Source organism: Echiichthys vipera, assembly GCF_963691815.1.
Source record: "Echiichthys vipera genome assembly, chromosome: 5".
NCBI lineage: Eukaryota > Metazoa > Chordata > Actinopteri > Perciformes > Trachinidae > Echiichthys > Echiichthys vipera.
This window is the reverse complement of record NC_139830.1, coordinates 30,456,740-30,476,044: the sequence shown is the minus strand read 5'-3', so window position 1 is coordinate 30,476,044 and position 19,305 is coordinate 30,456,740. Positions and strand designations below refer to the sequence as shown.

The 19,305-nt window shown below is 41.8% G+C and overlaps 1 protein-coding gene across 6 annotated transcripts in view; it reads right to left on the bottom strand.

Annotated features, from left to right (window-relative positions):
• Nucleotides 1–17,565, bottom strand: part of LOC310947614 (RNA-binding protein Musashi homolog 2-like) — a gene marked incomplete at both ends in the record, with an annotated part of 337,457 nt that extends 319,892 nt beyond the window's left edge. For all 6 annotated transcript variants that reach the window (XM_083914481.1, XM_083914482.1, XM_083914483.1 and 3 more), the window contains 4 exons: nt 14,535–14,619; nt 16,104–16,185; nt 16,627–16,667; nt 17,504–17,565. In XM_083914481.1, coding sequence (XP_083770607.1) covers nt 14,535–14,619; nt 16,104–16,185; nt 16,627–16,667; nt 17,504–17,565 — 270 coding nt within the window. The remainder of the gene's footprint in view (nt 1–14,534; nt 14,620–16,103; nt 16,186–16,626; nt 16,668–17,503) is intronic.
• Nucleotides 17,566–19,305: the final 1,740 nt, after the last annotated feature.

Sequence of the window (19,305 nt, the reverse complement as noted above, 5' to 3'; positions counted from 1 at the left end):
CGAACCTCCGCATCTGAGTCCTCATTCCTGCCTGGGCCTGACAAGAGTGAGGACCCTCTTCAGCACAGTAGTATACTCTTCCCACCAAGTTAGCCTGATCGGGCACACCCTGCTAACCGTGAGAGTGAGAACAGGATGTGTGTGGAAACCGGTGGATCATTCAATAATATGTAATGTTATTTCAGCTGGTCGGCAAACAGACCCTTCTTTTTCTGGAGAGCAAGTAATCCGCATCTCCGATTGATAAGGCCAGAAAGCTACCAGCTGCAGCCTCTGGTGGTATATCATTTAGCCATAGCTAATGCTACCACAGTAAGTTAACTCAAGTTGACCTGTGCCAGTGAGAAGATGATAGGAAATGATCTTGGTGATGACACCGGAACTTGAAATAAGATTAAATAGAACTTATTCTCTATCTCTCTGTATCTCTGGCTCCGTTCACACTGTAGTTACAAGTGAACTTAATCCTATTTTTTTGCTCATATGACTCAAAGCTGATTTGCTTTTGACAGTGTGAACAGCACAAGTTGCACTGAATCTGACATTTTCCAATCAGAATCAGGCCACTTTTAAATGTGCTACAGAATCGGATACGTATCTTTTGAACGCACCCGTAATCTGAACAGACAGGTCGCAATTAATGCACTTTTGTTGTCATTCTGATCCGCGCTGCACTCTTTTGTAAATTAATGACAAATAAAGTTGATTGAAAACAAAAGTGTGCCACAGGCAGGAGCCATGAACAGAATCAAAACAAACATGGAGGACAGCAGTGCAGCAGGCGGCCAGTAGAGGGAGAGGGAAATTTAAGACCTCATTAGTATTTTGGGTGACACTTCAATGCCACACACTGTTTTTAGCATTAAATCATGAAGTACTACAGTACCAGTAGCCATTGCCATTTTCGTTTCCGTAAACACCGTTGTAGCTTGATGTCATCAATGATCAACTGCACATGTGGGTCACATCAGGAGCGTGAGCTGTTTACATAGCAATCCTTAGACAGGCCACATTTAAGGACGTAATGTGAACAGACAAACAAAAAATCAGATTTGAGCAATAAATCGGAATTGTGCATTAAGACCTGCAGCGTGAACGGAGCCTCTGTCTCGCTCTCTCACTGTCAGGACCCCTCTCAGTAAAATGGGTATTTACAATTTGTTCCTGTTGCTTATTTTGTACACAATACAACATTCACACACTCTACTTTAAACACACATGCACACATCCTTTTGAAACTGGTCCGTTTCCAATATTTGTTCTGGCCCAAGAGCCAGGTCATGACAATGTGCACAGGTGCCAATATTTTCACTCACAATATTACATGGCAGAGAAATGGACATTCTACAGGAAAAATCTAGCTAGTAAATCAGGTTTTTCTAATCCCCTACTCCGATAATATACGGTCAACCCTTGTATGGTCTTTACTTTTGTGACCCTCTGTTCTCCCTTGGGTCAGATTTACCCAGGACATATTTGGGGTTTTAAAAAAAAATCTGAAATAAAATTTTACTTTAATATAACCATCAATATACATATATGTCTAATGATTGCAGTCAGTCTCTACTAGAACACGATTAACAATGGAAGGGTGATTTGTCTTGCGTGGTGGTGGACACATGATGAGGGTAAAAGAGTGGGGGACAGTGAGAGCAAACAGTTTCTTTGTGCTTAGATTATAATAATGTAAAATTATCTGTGCGTTTGTGTGTGTGTTCGAGCAGGTCTGTGTGTGTTTATGTATGTGTGTGACCCGAAGACCATATGAAGGATGTAAATGTGTGGGGAATAGTGGCATGTGTGCTCTATTTTTTTTTTTTATTGTACATGTTTATGTCACAGTTCAGCCATCTGCTCCCATTGCTTTTCCAGTGATCCCCACTCAGCCTGCCAGTCACACCCACCTCATCAGTCTTACTCTACTCACCTGTGCACACAGCTGCCCCTCATCACGTGCAATCAACCCAGTATTTATTCACCAGCTCAACACTCACTCCTCTGCCAGATTGTTCTTTGCCATGCGAGACTCTCCAGCGGGTTCCTCAGCCTCAGCCTTTGGTCCCTGACCAAGATTTCAGCCTCTGCCCTCCTGGTTCCTGTTTGCCTGTTTCTGACTGGTTATATGGTTCTGCTGCCTGTTCGTCATCAGATTGTGTGCCTGTGCGGTCTTCTCCCTGGTTCCAAAGTCCTGTCTGCCTCAGCCAAGCCCCCTGCCACTGCGTTGTTGTACTGTCTGCCTGAGCTTCAGTAAACTGTTTAGCTATTTCCATTTGTTCTGTGTCATTTGTGCTCCAATTGGGTCCATACATCACCCGTTACAGTTTATCACATAAAATAATCTAAGGCCATTGAGTTTCAGGTAAAAAAACAAATATCCTTGTATCATTTATCATCATCAAGACTTGAAACGGGTCAATTAGACCTGTAAACCAAACAAGGGTTAAGCAAGGAACTTAATGGAGAAAACAACTGTAACCAAGTCACTTACTTCTAAAATATTGCCTTCACTCAGACAATAAGATTCAGTGTATTTATGAATGCCATTTTCCAAACTGTGTGTGTGTGTGTGTGTGTGTGTGTGTGTGTGTGTGTGTGTGTGTGTGTGTGTGTGTGTGTGTGTGTGTGTGTGTGTGTGTGTGTGTGTGTGTGTGTGTGTGTGTGTGTGTGTGTGTGTGTGTGTGTGTGTGTGTGTGTGTGTGTGTGTGTGTGTCAGTCAGTCAGTCAGATTTCTCCACATCTCTGTTTAGTTAATCACTGTTTCCATTAAAGATTGCTAATAACATTTAGCGCTACTAGCAATTTAGCTCTGCCCAATCTTCTTGTGTGTGGGGGGGGTCAATTAAGCTGTAATGATTTACAAATTACACTGACAAAGGGCTAATTAACATGGTGTTCAGCCTGCTTGTTGAACTTGTGGAAAAAGTCCGCCGCCATAAGATCCTGCTGCACAATTATGTAGTCTCCATTTTGAGCCATCCAGCGTAAACGAAAGATGTTTGATATATTAAATGGTAACCCAATATTTGCTTAAGTCTTTTTTTTTTTGGTTAGGCTTTGAACTTGAATGGTTTAGTGGGAAGGGAGTCTTGCATCGATTTGCATTAGTCAGCAGATTTTTCAGCACACCTCAGCCGAGGACCATACCCCAAGGAGGCAGTTTGTCTCCTCTACCTACCACTGTTTAGCTTTGTTGTCCACATTTGTCAGATAATATCGATGAGTTGATGTTGCCAGCGTTAAAAAAAAATGGCGCTCACAACATTTCCTTAGTTGGTCATGAGAGTGTACTAGAGAGCTGTTTTAAAGACCGGTCACAATGAAATTAATATTTGTGTTCACACATACAGCCCCGCCGGTTATTGTCTAGATGATTTCAGGTTTGCAGTGCATATGTGAAAGGGGCATATGTGTGTGTGATGAGTGGTATTCTGACCCATGTCACGTGTGGAAGCAGGCATGGTGTTGAGTAAAGCTACGATGTTCTGGTGCGCTGCACTATTGAGGCATGTCTGACACTACACCTAACACTAAAACAAAACAAAACTATTCTAGTTACATGTAGACCCCCCAAAACAAGTCATAGCTATTTTAATGTCCACAGTGCCGTGGATACAACTATGTTTACACATTTCCTGATTGACAGTCGGCCGTGTAGCCCCGCCGTGAACTCATCCACTGCTTTATCTAATTTTACCACAAATTGGATCATAATCTACTAAATGAACAGCATTCTATACTGAAGAAGACTTGAAACTAGAGCTTGAGAACCTAAACTATGATTGAAGGTTTAGCCACACACTCAGACCCGGAAGCCATTTGTCCGCTTATTTTTTTATACCGTCTATGGTCATAACACAATGTCCACTATGAAATTAAGACTCTGTAATATATATTTAAGTATAATGTAAAAGTGAGTGCTATGATTCATTCCAAAAAGTGTGTGTTTCATCTGATTTCTCCCATTGCTTCTTAACTGGATATAAACATATTAATTATAATATCTACAATAATACATGAAGTCTGATTGGAGACTAGTCTCACTTTGTCCCACAGCAACATAGCAACATAGTTTAGATTTGTGTAAACTGTTTCTGTTAATAATTGATTGTATTAAAGTTCAAATTTATCATGAATGATTCAACATGCACATGTATTTTAAGAACCGTTAAAGAGGGGTGGAGGTGGGGTCCAAATTCTTTGACACATTTGAGCATTTAAAAATGTACTTGAAAGCAATGCAATAGTTACTTTCCATAGTAACTAGTTACTTTTATACTTTGTAACTCAGTAACTAATTCAGTTACTTTTTGCGAGACGTTACTAGTAACTGTAACTAATTACTTTTTTAAAGTAACGTGCCCAACACTGCCCATCTGGGAGAATGGCTCAAACATACTCTGGAGACAGGTGGTGGAGACAGGCTTGGAAATGCGCTCCATGGACAGCTGTAGCCAAAATGTTGGGTGCATTGTCATGGACACATGCAACCACTTCTGAAACCACTTTCTGTGGTGCCGATTCCCAGGAACCTATATCTGTTACCTCTCTCCACCTCACCTTCACTGATGTAGACAGGTGTGTGTGTGTGTGTGTGTGTGTGTGTGTGTGTGTGTGTGTGTGTGTGTGTGTGTGTGTGTGTGTGTGTGTGTGTGTGTGTGTGTGTGTGTGTGTGTGTGTGTGTGTGTGTGTGTGTGTGTGTGTGTGTGTACTGTCTTTTGCCTAAAATCAACGATGAGTTTGTTTTTGCTGAGAAGTAGGTAGCACCACCCCAGATTGTTGATTTCCTCACAATATGAAATCTCATCATTGTTTGTAATCCGGCTGATGATGGTGATGTCACCTGTATAATTTACAACACAGTGCTCTGCATGTCAGGGAGTTTACAGCTGGAGTTGGGGGGGCCGGGTGCAGAGATACTTAGTCTTTGTTCAGCATTCTCATGGCCTGGGGAAAGGAACTCCTGGGGGGGGCCCAGTGTTGAGGGTGAGGGAGGATGACATGTGATGGCCCACACGCAGCACCTGTGGTCTGGCACAGGTCAGTGTGTACAATTTGAAGGCCAGCTTTGAGGGGTCTAAGGTGTTAAAGGCTGAGCTGTCATCTATGAACAGCAGTCTAACATAAGCCAGGAAGGGTTCCTGGTGTCCAGGTGGGTAAGATTGATGTGGAGGTGTGCGTACCTATGTTCCCTGGTCCTATGTTCCCTGCTTTGTATGTGACAGGAGAACATTGGACCCTTTTTTAAGAAAAGGGTCTGATGTTCCCTGCTTGTCACAGAACGGGTTCTATGTTCCCCGTCTGTTTTTTTTTTTTTCACAATCAGTGCCGAATTCCACAGCAAATAGGCCTATGTAGACCCTAACACTACTCCCTAACCCTGACCCTAACAAAATGCTAAATTAAATCAGCGGAGGCTGTCAGGACTCCGGTCTTGTCAGTCTCTTCCCTCTTCCTTTTGTGTGAGTTTGTTTCCCTCTGTCTGGTTCTCCCTGCTTGTGTCTTTCCCTTTGTGTTTGTCTGTTGGAGCTGGTCGGCATGGTTCCCCCAGCTGTGGCTCATCTCCTCGTTAAGGCAAGTGGATAAAGAGCCGGATGTGACCCACGTCTGGTGCCAGACCGTATTGCTATTTCGTGGTTCGTGTCTCTCGTTTGGTTGGCTACCTACTTGATTGTGTTACCTTTCCATGTTGCTTTGTTTAATGTTAATCGTTTCTTTGTTTCTTTTGTGATAGTTTCCAGAGTTCCTGTTTTCCACCACCTGTTCGTGTTTCGTCTCCTGATCCCCGCGTTTGGTTTTCCCCTCGTCTTCACCGTACCTGTTTTCCCATTCCCTGGTTTTTGTTTGTTTCTGGTTTTCGTTAATTAAATATCTGTTTAAATCTTACTCGTTGTCCGTGTCTGCATTTGGGTCCTGCTCCTCAGAGTTATTCCACGCACCCTTCATGACAGAGGCATAGGCTTATGGGACCGGGTAACATAGGACCTGGGGACATAGGGAGGACCCCATGTGGAGATGTTGAGCTATGGCGTCGTCAGTGGATCTGTTACAACCTGGATCTATTGGGGTAGTATGCAAACTTTAGTGGACCCAGGGTGGTGGGGAGGGAGGAGGGAATGAAAGTTTTGATGAGTTTCTTAAAACCCTTCTTTGCTGTGGAGGTCAGCGCTATGGGGCGGTAGTCATTTAAACAGCTGGGTTTGGGTGTTTTGGGGACAGTCACTATGGTGGACATTTTATAACAGGTGGGGATCACACAGCCCTTGGGGGCTCCGGTGTTCAGCAGTACAGTTGAAGTGTGGCCAATATCCAGTTGCAGAGTGCAAAGTTTGCCAGTGTGCTTAGTTTGATGGGGGGAGAATGTGTTGAGTACTGAGCTGAAATCAACAAAGAGCAATATGATGGAGGTGTTGTTATTGTCCAGATGCGTAAGGGCTAAGTGGACTGCAGTGAAGATGGCATCCTCTGTGGATCTTTTGGTTTTGTATGCAAACTAATGAGGGTACAGGCTGGCTGGATGTTGTCTTTGATGTGCTAGAGAACCAGCTTCTCAGAGCACTTCATCACAGTGAGGGTGAGTGCCACAGGATGGTAGTCGTTTACTGAATCAGAAATGCCAGAAATACCGCCTAAAAGGCTGGTATTGGTATCAGCAAGCAAGCGAGTTTATGCATTGATCAGATACCACGTAATTTAGCCACAAAAACCTACTGTTAAGTATTTTATGACATTATTACTGACTGTTTAACTAGATAATAAAATAATGTTCTATGATATTGATTCTCTGTATGACTCAAGCCAGGTCATACACAGCAATCATACCACATCCGTACAGGATCAGTCGTATACAAAATAATTATATATGTTCTTTTAATGCACAGGTTTCAGATCAGTACTTGGTATTGGCCGATATGCAAGTCTCCACCAGCAATAATCCATCATAATAAAAGCAAAGAGAAAAATATGGTACATGGATGATCGTCATAACTGATCAAACACTGATGCTGAGGAAAAAGTATTATTTCAAATATTGTCATCAATAGATGTTAGGTTAAAATTCATACATTTTCTTATATACTGTGAGATATTTTACATGTAGTAATGAACCTGAGTTCTACTTCAGCTCCAAATTCTGACATCTATGGGTAAGAGATTGTAGTTATTATTTTATAACATTTATCATTACTATTGTTAACCAATATTGGTTTATCACAGACACATCTGCGCGGCCTGCAATGTCAGATAATAAATAACAAGACTTTATAGAAATATCACAGATATGTTAGATGTCATTTAGAAACAGTGTCTTCATTACAGATTTTGTCCACCAGAGAGCACTGACAAGTTGTTGTTTTTACACTGTAAACTGTCTTTAACACTGCATATGGGGGTTCCTATTCTCTATTTAACACATTTAAGGGGATATAACATCTCCTGAGTGAGGCATTTTACAATTGAGGGAAGACTTCATAACAAAAGTAATCAGACATTTAAAATGGTTTTAATTACAGATGAGCACGGACCAGCTCCAGAATATGCACAGAATTAATGTCAGGCTAAACAACTGTATTACAAGTAACACAGACAACTCAAAGTCATTGCATATCAGACTGTGATTTCCAGTGAACTCATTGTCTTTGTGGCCCAGTGAGTGCAGAGTCCTGCTCACACACTGCCCTTCATTTCTCCAACTTAAACATGACACAACCCATTACAGCCCAATACGGCTGCAGCCCATGTCGCAGTGCTCATTTCAACACCTGTTAAAGCCTCAGTAAATCAGCTGTCAAAGGCTTTCTTTTTTCTGTAGAGTCACCCAGGCTGACCTACTTTGTTCAACTAGCCCTACACACACACAAATTACCTCCATCCCCTTTGTTCCACTAGACATGATCCATATGGGGGAGAACACCCCTCAGTTCTGTATTCCTATATTACATCACAACGCCACAAAATTGATCCAAGATAAGATGTGGCTTAACATGCCTTTTTGGTAAACTCAGGTCTAGTAAAGAAGTGTTTACCCTTTCACCTCTTATTAAAACCCTTGAATCCAAATATAGCTCTCATGGGATTAAAAATGACTAAAAACCATATTAGACACATATAATAATTGCATGTAAACAAATAAGAAATATTAACATCATGTTGCATGCCTGATTGGTGCATACGACAACTGTTGCTCCCTCTGGCCTGACAGGGCAGGTTCCCTCCTTTCTGGGGTTGCTCCAATGCTGTCATCCTCATCCCTTTTATTTGTAGAGTTGTTCCTTATCTAAATCAACGGTCTAAGGATAAGCTGTGTTGGATGTTGTTCAGAATGGAAAGTTGTTAAGCCTTCAGAGATAAGTTTTTGATTTTGAAAGCTTCACATAGTGCTAAAGCCTCATTTCCACTGCCGGTTTCACTCCCAACTATTTGAGATATTGAATTTTTGGATTTTCTTTAGTCCAATCCGCACCAGACACGTTTTTAGAAGTGTTTTTGACGGCTGTCTCACACCGCTCTCATGAAACAAATAGAATTCCACATTAATCAATGCATCAGTCCGCACCAGCGTTCATTTACGCTTCAAGTCTATTTTTGACGCATTTGTGAAGTGTTTTTTTCTGCACAGGCAGCTGCTTAAATCACACAAATATCTCACTGTAGCATATGTTTTGAACTCATTACCAGCATCTACATTGATTAATCAAAGCTCCCAGTCTGTCTGTTTTTGGCTCAACTAGATTACAACTGCTCCAGCAGCAGAGTAGCTGGAGGAGAGTTCAAAAGTGAATTAAAACTTCATTTTACCCCCCTTTTAACCATGAGCACCAAAGTATAAGTCATTCAGATTCATGAAACAAGAGAGACAGGAAAGTAGTGACTCCTGACCTTTGAGGCATCATAAAGTCCGAATATGTGTCCATTTTTTGATTATCCCATTTATTTTCCTTTGTCCATTAGTGCCCACCAATCAACATAATCAAGCTGTTTTTTTCAAGTTGTGAATAGTCATGTGCAGTCCATGGCTCACTGCCATGGACTGCATGGAATTTTTTCAAATGAAGACCACTCTTTAACTGACAAAGACTATTCTCTTCTCAATGCACCTGTTGTTGGGTCTGTCTCTGTTTAGTTTCCTCCTTTTACTTTTTGGTAAGCTTAATAGGCTTGTCGCTGACAGGCAGGTGGATTCTAAGAGGGCAGATATGTTGTTGTTGTTGTTGTTGTTGTTGTTGTTGTTGTTTTTGTGTATGCCGGGTGCTGTAAAATGAACGTTCAGTGGGGTGTACTATGAAGCTGGGTTAGCGAGGTATGTTGAACTCAAAGCCCTGGGTCAGCTGTGACACGAAAGTCACTCTCTTTTAGCATCGCTGTATCACCATGGTAACTTATGCTTGCAACCAAACCTGGACTGTAGGAGGTTTTCAGCTCAGACTTAGAGCTGAGACCTAGACTTTTAGGTTAGATCGGCTCCTTAAAGCTCAGAGCAGCTTCCTAGACTTCCTTTATCAGAGACACAGATTCTCACCAGAAGTTCTTCACTATTTGATCATCCTTGTTGGACCTTATGTTGGCAATGTTACACAAAGAAGCCATGCACTTAGTGTTGCTCAGTGTGTCTGTTTCACTGTGATTCTGTACCACAGGTACATCTATCATGCAGTTGGTGATGCCGAAAATCTGAGCCGTGCTATCAATAAGATTGTATCTGCGCTCAACTCATTGCTCCACATGTTTGTGAAGTTTCAGAGCTTTTGCCCACTCAAACTGTCAAGGAAGGATTTTATAGTGTTTCAGGTAAAAGAAAACCTTGTGCTCTGTGAGACAGTGGTGGAGTGGAGGTTGCGCGTCAGTCTTGACATTCTGCAGGGTTCGTCTCCCATGTGAGAAGTTCCAATTCTTATGTCACATGGAAAATGTATTCACTAAAGGTAATGGAATTATAGCCAGTGTGATGTATTACACCTTTGCATTTGTAACATTCTACAGTTCTCTAATCAATTTATAGGATTACCAAAACTCATAGGTGTGATAGACACATATACACTTTGTGAATAGAATGTCAACACATAGCATCAGCGTGCAGGTAAAGTATTACCTGGGATTACCTAGACCACGTGGAAAGTAAAAAAGTGCATGCTGGTAGCCTAGAAAAACATTGTAATAGTGCTTCATAGTGGTCACCACATCTAGATGGAAGAAAAAGACAAAATGATGGACAGATGGGATATGAACCCTAGCCGCTTGCACTCCAGTCCTATAGTAATCCACTATGCCACCGCCACTACCCCCTTGAAGTGAATACTATGTTGATTTTGCATTTTTAAAACATCATCTCTCTATTTACAATTCTCCACTTGGCACAGTGATTTTTAGACAATATGCAGAATCTGACACTCTACTGTCCTACTGTTATTACAGATATGTGAACTAACCACAGACACTGGACTGTCCTACTGTTATTACAGACAGTGAACTAACCACAGACACTGGACTGTCCTGCTGTTATTACAGATATGTGAACTAACCACAGACACTGGACTGTCCTACTGTTATTACAGACAGTGAACTAACCACAGACACTGGACTGTCCTACTGTTATTACAGACAGTGAACTAACCACAGACACTGGACTGTCCTACTGTTATAACAGATATGTGAACTAACCACAGACACTGGACTGTCCTACTGTTATTACAGACAGTGAACTAACCACAGACACTGGACTGTCCTGCTGTTATTAGACAGTGAACTAACCACAGACACTGGACTGTCCGACTGTTATTAGACAGTGAACTAACCACAGACACTGGACTGTCCTGCTGTTATTACAGACAGTGAACTAACCACAGACACTGGACTGTCCTACTGTTATTACAGACAGTGAACTAACCAAAGACACTGGACTGTCCGACTGTTATTAGACAGTGAACTAACCACAGACACTGGACTGTCCTACTGTTATTACAGACAGTGAACTAACCACAGACACTGGACTGTCCGACTGTTATTACAGACAGTGAACTAACCACAGACACTGGACTGTCCGACTGTTATTAGACAGTGAACTAACCACAGACACTAGACTGTCCTGCTGTTATTACAGACATGAACTAACCACAGACACTGGAATGTCCTACTGTAATTACAGACATGTGAACTAACCACAGGCACTGGACTGTCCTACTGTTATAACAGACGTGAACTAACCACAGACACTGGACTGTCCCGCTGTTATTACAGACAGTGAACTAACCACAGACACTGGACTGTCCTACTGTTATTACAGACGTTGAACTAACCACAGACACTGGACTGTCCTACTGTTATTACAGACATGCGAACTAACCACAGACACTGGACTGTCCTACTGTTATTACAGGAATGTAAACTAACCACAGACCCTGGACTGTCCTACTGTTATTACAGACATGTGAACTAACCACAGACACTGGACTGTCCTACTGTTATTACAGACGGTGAACTAACCCCAGACACTGGACTGTCCTACTGTTATTACAGACATGTGAACTAACCACAGACACTGGACTGTCCTACTGTTATTACAGACATGTGAACTAACCACAGACACTGGACTGTCCTACTGTTATTACAGACATGTAAACTCACCACAGACACTTGCCTTATTCTGTAGGATGTTTTCAGCTCAGACTTAGAGCTGAGACCTAGACTTTTAGGTTAGATCGGCTCCTTAAAGCTCAGAGCAGCTTCCTAGACTTCCTTTATCAGAGACACAGATTCTCATCAGAAGCTCTTCACTATTTGATCATCCTTGTTGGACCTTATGTTGGCAATGTTACACAAAGAAGCCATGCACTTAGTGTTGCTCAGTGTGTCTGTTTCACTGTGATTCTGTACCACAGGTACATCTATCATGCAATTGGTGATGCCGAAAATCTGAGCCGTGCTATCAATAAGATTGTATCTGCGCTCAACTCATTGCTCCACATGTTTGTGAAGTTTCAGAGCTTTTGCCCACTCAAACTGTCAAGGAAGGATTTTATAGTGTTTCAGGTAAAAGAAAACCTTGTGCTCTGTGAGACAGTGGTGGAGTGGAGGTTGCGCGTCAGTCTTGACATTCTGCAGGGTTCGTCTCCCATGTGAGAAGTTCCAATTCTTATGTCACATGGAAAATGTATTCACTAAAGGTAATGGAATTATAGCCAGTGTGATGTATTACACCTTTGCATTTGTAACATTCTACAGTTCTCTAATCAATTTATAGGATTACCAAAACTCATAGGTGTGATAGACACATATACACTTTGTGAATAGAATGTCAACACATAGCATCAGCGTGCAGGTAAAGTATTACCTGGGATTACCTAGACCACGTGGAAAGTAAAAAAGTGCATGCTGGTAGCCTAGAAAAACATTGTAATAGTGCTTCATAGTGGTCACCACATCTAGATGGAAGAAAAAGACAAAATGATGGACAGATGGGATATGAACCCTAGCCGCTTGCACTCCAGTCCTATAGTAATCCACTATGCCACCGCCACTACCCCCTTGAAGTGAATACTATGTTGATTTTGCATTTTTAAAACATCATCTCTCTATTTACAATTCTCCACTTGGCACAGTGATTTTTAGACAATATGCAGAATCTGACACTCTACTGTCCTACTGTTATTACAGATATGTGAACTAACCACAGACACTGGACTGTCCTACTGTTATTACAGACAGTGAACTAACCACAGACACTGGACTGTCCTGCTGTTATTACAGATATGTGAACTAACCACAGACACTGGACTGTCCTACTGTTATTACAGACAGTGAACTAACCACAGACACTGGACTGTCCTACTGTTATTACAGACAGTGAACTAACCACAGACACTGGACTGTCCTACTGTTATAACAGATATGTGAACTAACCACAGACACTGGACTGTCCTACTGTTATTACAGACAGTGAACTAACCACAGACACTGGACTGTCCTGCTGTTATTACAGACAGTGAACTAACCACAGACACTGGACTGTCCGACTGTTATTAGACAGTGAACTAACCACAGACACTGGACTGTCCTGCTGTTATTACAGACAGTGAACTAACCACAGACACTGGACTGTCCTACTGTTATTACAGACAGTGAACTAACCAAAGACACTGGACTGTCCGACTGTTATTAGACAGTGAACTAACCACAGACACTGGACTGTCCTACTGTTATTACAGACAGTGAACTAACCACAGACACTGGACTGTCCGACTGTTATTACAGACAGTGAACTAACCACAGACACTGGACTGTCCGACTGTTATTAGACAGTGAACTAACCACAGACACTAGACTGTCCTGCTGTTATTACAGACATGAACTAACCACAGACACTGGACTTTCCTACTGTTATTACAGACATGTAAACTAACCACAGACACTGGACTGCCCTGCTGTTATTACAGACAGTGAACTAACCACAGACACTGGAATGTCCTACTGTAATTACAGACATGTGAACTAACCACAGGCACTGGACTGTCCTACTGTTATAACAGACGTGAACTAACCACAGACACTGGACTGTCCCGCTGTTATTACAGACAGTGAACTAACCACAGACACTGGACTGTCCTACTGTTATTACAGACGGTGAACTAACCACAGACACTGGACTGTCCTACTGTTATTACAGACATGCGAACTAACCACAGACACTGGACTGTCCTACTGTTATTACAGGAATGTAAACTAACCACAGACCCTGGACTGTCCTACTGTTATTACAGACATGTGAACTAACCACAGACACTGGACTGTCCTACTGTTATTACAGACGGTGAACTAACCCCAGACACTGGACTGTCCTACTGTTATTACAGACATGTGAACTAACCACAGACACTGGACTGTCCTACTGTTATTACAGACATGTGAACTAACCACAGACACTGGACTGTCCTACTGTTATTACAGACATGTAAACTAACCATTGGCAACGCTGCAGTGTGATTAGCGTTGTATGGCGTCACCACCCATGGCAGTATCATTCGCCATCGCTATGGCGATCAGCTGAGAGTCCTGCTTAGCCTGAGGGAGTACTCTCCGCAGTGGAAATGAAATAGAGAAAAGCACCTGGTACCAGCCTGTTATAAAAGCAACCACACTGGGCACAAAAGGCAAGACAAACGAAAACAACAGCTGGACTCACTTGAGACCAAAGATCAAAACAGGGATGAGCAAGTCCAACCTGACGTAGTTAAAAAAATATCTCCAAGACCAAAATCAAGCATCACAGCTCGGACTTAACATAATGTACAAAAAAAACCTAAGGAGAACCTAATTAGACTTTGACTACTATAGGCTATAAAAGATTGGAAACTATTCAGCAAACTGAACAGCATTATAAAGTGAGCGCTCTTTGTGGAACCGCAGTGAACAAGCTCTGTTAACATCAGGTATTTATGAATATAATATAATATAATATAATACACAGGGTTGAACACACAGGGTTCACATATAGAATAAAACATGCCAGTGTTTCTCATGCAGTCGAAACAAAAAGGTGAACATACCATTTTAGAGTCCAACTCGTGGTGTGGCTGTGCTAAGACTTTATCTACGCTGGCAGCATCTGCAAAAGTGATGAAGCCAAAGCCCCTGTTGAGACACAACACAACAGCATAGGAGATTTATAACATCATATTAGTCATTCTTCAAAGTTTTCTTTTTTTTTTTTACATCACAGTGAGCTACTTTACTGCACATCTGAGAACTCTGGTTTATACCTGCTGCCCCATGTTTAGTGTAGTTGCGTTATATATTACGTATAAACAATATAAAACACATCATGGTAACACATAAAGGTACATGTGCAGCAGAAGCCTGTAGGGGCTTATATGAAAACCACACCCAAAAAACACTGAATAAGAGAATACTGGACAAAAAGTCTAAACGATACAAAACTAATCAAAATAATGAAAAAAATACAAAACAATCAAAAACATATGTTTTATGAATTAATTAACGAATGAATGAATGAATAGTTTTATTGCCGTTAAAAAAAAATTAAAATTCTCATGATAAAAATTTGGCGGCACGGTGGTGTGGCTACAGAAGGTGCAAAGCAGGGCCAGAAGTTTTTCAAAATTGCAATTCCAAGAAAACAATGGAACAAATTGAAACTGGAAAACGGGAAGAAAAGTCTCCGTCCCCCATGGACTAGAATGATTTCTTGCTTCCAAATATGAGAATCTGAAAACAATCGACAGCCATAAAAAGAAATCCCATCTACAGGTCGGCACTGTGGGGTGGTGGTTAGCACCTCACAGCAAGAGGGTTCCTGGTTTGAATCCCGGCTGGGGCTGAGTTCGCATGTTCCCTCTGTCTGCGTGGGTTCTCTCCGGGTTCTCCCACAGTCCAAAGACATGCAGGTGTTAGGTTCATGATGACTCTAAATTGCCCTTTCTCTCAATTTAAAAAAATGTTGAATAGAAACAGGAATCTGCAAAATAATCCAAGTGAATGTGGGGTTCAAGTGAAATAGCAAAGAGTCACCCTGAACATAGAAACAAGAGCATTTTGTAGTCTCATTTTGTACACAAACAATGAGACAGAAGAGTCGAATAAATTAATGTTTTAACTCCATAATAGAACTACATGATAGTTAATAAAACACTGAATGCAGGAAGATTTACACAGAGGGAGATGAAGATTTTCAGCCTGTCTACTAATGTAGTTATGGAAGTTGTGAACAAAATAACATCTGAACTGTAAGGTAAATCTGTAACCGTATATCTCACTTTAAAAACAAATGTCTATTCACGTCTACTTCTTATATATTTTTTACTCCCCCGCTCTATTTTTGGTGTGTATATTTGACAAGTTCTAAAACTCATATTATTCATATTATCTAAAGAGTAATGTGTAAATGGGTGTTCTTTTTATACTGTTCATCCCATTACAATGTATGGCTTTGGAATGACATTTAGCTTTGCACTCTGATTTTAAACACCATGACCTTATTACACACATTACAACATTATAAATGAGGTATAATTCTCCACTGATCCATGATCGATGTCAAACTGCATTGCCCTTGTATTCAATAGCAAACCCAGCTCAATGGCTACAGGCTTCTTTACCTGGAACGTTTTGTCGTCGGGTCCCTCATCACCATACATTCTCTGATGTCCCCGAATTTACTAAAATAGTCTCTAAGGCTGTCTGTGGGGAAAACAGAGACACAGGGGGTTACAGTTTCTCTTCATGTTAACATGTGAACTAACCACAGACACTGGACTGTCCTGCTGTTATTACAGACATGTGAACTAACCACAGACACTGGACTGTCCTGCTGTTATTACAGACATGTGAACTAACCACAGACACTGGACTGTCCTGCTGTTATTACAGACATGTGAACTAACCACAGACACTGGACTGTCCTGCTGTTATTACAGACATGTGAACTAACCACAGACACTGGACTGTCCTGCTGTTATTACAGACGTGAACTAACCACAGACACTGGAATGTCCTACTGTTATTACAGACACATCACCATACATTCTCGGATTTTACTGAATTTACTAAAATAATCTAGTGGGGAAAACAGAGACAGGTATGAAGGAGAGAGAGAGAGAGAGAGAGAGACGCAGTTCTTACCTGGTGAAGTTTGCCAGCTGAGGCCACCGATAAACATTTTCCTGCCGAAGAAAAAGGCAGCGGAAGTCAATCTACATTTCAAAAAGGCCATTTTGATCTTTAGCTAACTACTTGCGCGGTTTAAGGGAATTAAAAAGCGGTGGACAAAACCACCACTCGCCACGGCGAGGCAGCCTGACAGCCGCTCTCGAAGCCGGGCTAGTCCCCCTCTCTCCGCCGTGGACCGAAGCTTACGCCGAAGTACCATTCAAAACATATGCTACTTAAAACTTGACGGCTTTTTTAGCGGAGCTACACACCTTGTAAAACAAGACTTTAGGTTGTTGACTGTTGATGAGAACACAGTCTTCAATTCGGCATATATGTGATACGCCAAATAATAACATCTTAGTTCAACCTTTAAATTTAGCTCGGCTGTTAGAGAATATTAACCTTCCTGTATCAAAACACGCCTTAGTGGGCGGCAAGGAGCAGTGTAAACTAAATACAAGTTTTATGTTTTACTGAACTAACGTGCGCTTAAGCGGGGGGAACTTTATGCCGATTTAACCAGAGCTAGCTTTGAATGTATCTAAATTATGAATTTCTCTTCTTAAACCCGTGCACTTTTGCCAACAAGTACGGCGCCATTTAACTCCAATATTTCTACATGAAGTTTGGCATGTGTTCTTTGCACGCTCTCACTAATGGCACGTTCAGGGGCCAGCCAAGCGAATACCCCGCTAAAGGGGGCAGGCCCGTTCGGTAAAACAACCAAAGAAAGGTGGAGGTGACGGGACCCGGGAGGCGGAGGAGCTGGCAGCGAGAAACCAAGGTGCAAACATGCCGCATTAAAAACAACAAATGATGTGTTTCTAATGACAGAGAGTCACCTTACCCCGGGTCATGCTGTGGGTCGGTCGGGCTTCCAGGCGTGGCTTGGCTCCCGTCTCCTTCCATGTCTGACCCAGCTGCAGGCAGTGACTAACGGATACACACGGACGGTAGGTTGGGCAGACGGAGCGGAGCTTCGGTGTCAGCGAGCCGGGAATTCAGCGCCCCGTCACACGTGGGGTCGGTTCGGTCTGCGGTCCCTCCTCCGCCGTCACCGACCAACCACGCTGACGTCAGTTTCCCCTAACACGCCCACATTAACCGCTCCTGTGCTTTCGAGTGACGTGGAGCATCTTCGCGGGAGCCGAACAACTTTCAGATTCTAAAAATGGATCTACACCGTGACACTTGCCTTGTTCGGGTCCACATCAGCTGTGGGACCTTTGCGGTGTGGGCTGCAGCAGGTGTGTAAATAGAACCCAATAAATCATAACAGGCTACAGCACCTCATGTCGTACAGAATCTCTGTTATATGATGATGTTGCATACACAGCGCGACTTGCGGCACTTATTTCAGCACCATGGACAGAGAGCGGAGGGATACATTGCTTTTCTTTACTGAAGTGAATGGCTAAGGTAACCAGTGACATGCTCATTTCTAGCAGGAAACAAAGGGGTGTTCAAAACCAGTGCAGATTATTAATTTAATTAAAGTAAAGTATTAATTCCACACTGAGAGTACATCATAGTAAAAGTCCTGCGTTTAAAACCTCACCGAAGTTAAAGTACACAGAGAAAAATGTCCTTTGTCAGTGTTTGCTATGATTGCTGATGTTTGTGGATGGATATTCCTGCTGCGTTAATGTTTTATGTTGTGTTTTCCTGTTGAATATGTTTAAGGTTGAGCTCATTTGAACTCCTTTATATCCAGTCGGATAGTTTAATCTACAACAGTGTAGCATATTCTATAAGATCAGCATATGTTTGTATGTCCTGTGAACCAAAAAGTCAGCTTTTCATTTTTTCAGCTTTGGGAGGATGCATTTACGGCAGAACCAAAAGGCTTTTCAATTTGTTTGTAACTTAAATAGGTTGATTCAGTTTATTAGAAATGGTCAAAGTTACCACATGTTGAGATACATGGTTCCACTGGACATGAACTGTCAGACAAATGTACGGGAGTACAAGTAAGTGGTAAAGCAGCATGAAATGGAATTTAGAGGAAGGGAGAGGACATGGACACAGTTGAATTAATAACAAAAAACACTAATAATGATAACACTAGAAAATTCTGCAAGAACTCTTAACTGTGGGCTTGACTTTTACCCGTTTTGATCCTTGGTGTACATCCCAATGCTAATATAAGGTAAAAAGTAGTAAAAGCAGAAGGTGGCTAGTAGTAGTAGTAGTAAAACAGGCCGTAGTAGTACATGATTAAATATCCGGCTAATATAACATAACATATAACAATGACAAATGTCTTCAGCGTGATACTGCAGGAATACACCGAGGTGAACTGTAGTTGTGCAAACAAATGGAACAATACTGAATGCATATATTTTTAAATTTGAAAAATGACTTCCTATGTTTAAAACTGTATTAGATGAGAATGTAATTAATAAAAAAGAGACAATCTGTCACACCGCAGTCTTGGGTTTTTTGTCTTGTGAATTTCATGTTTTTATTTTGAAAAGTAACTCTCCTCTCGTTTCAGGTCACTTGCCCTTCCTCTTGTGTCACCGGTCTGGTGTCTCCCCTAATCCCTGATTGTTTGTGAGGCCATTCTCTCCATATTCTGTATTGTACTATTCACAATATCTATCCATTCAGACATCGCTGGAGGAACTGCCCCTGGTGGGCAGTTTC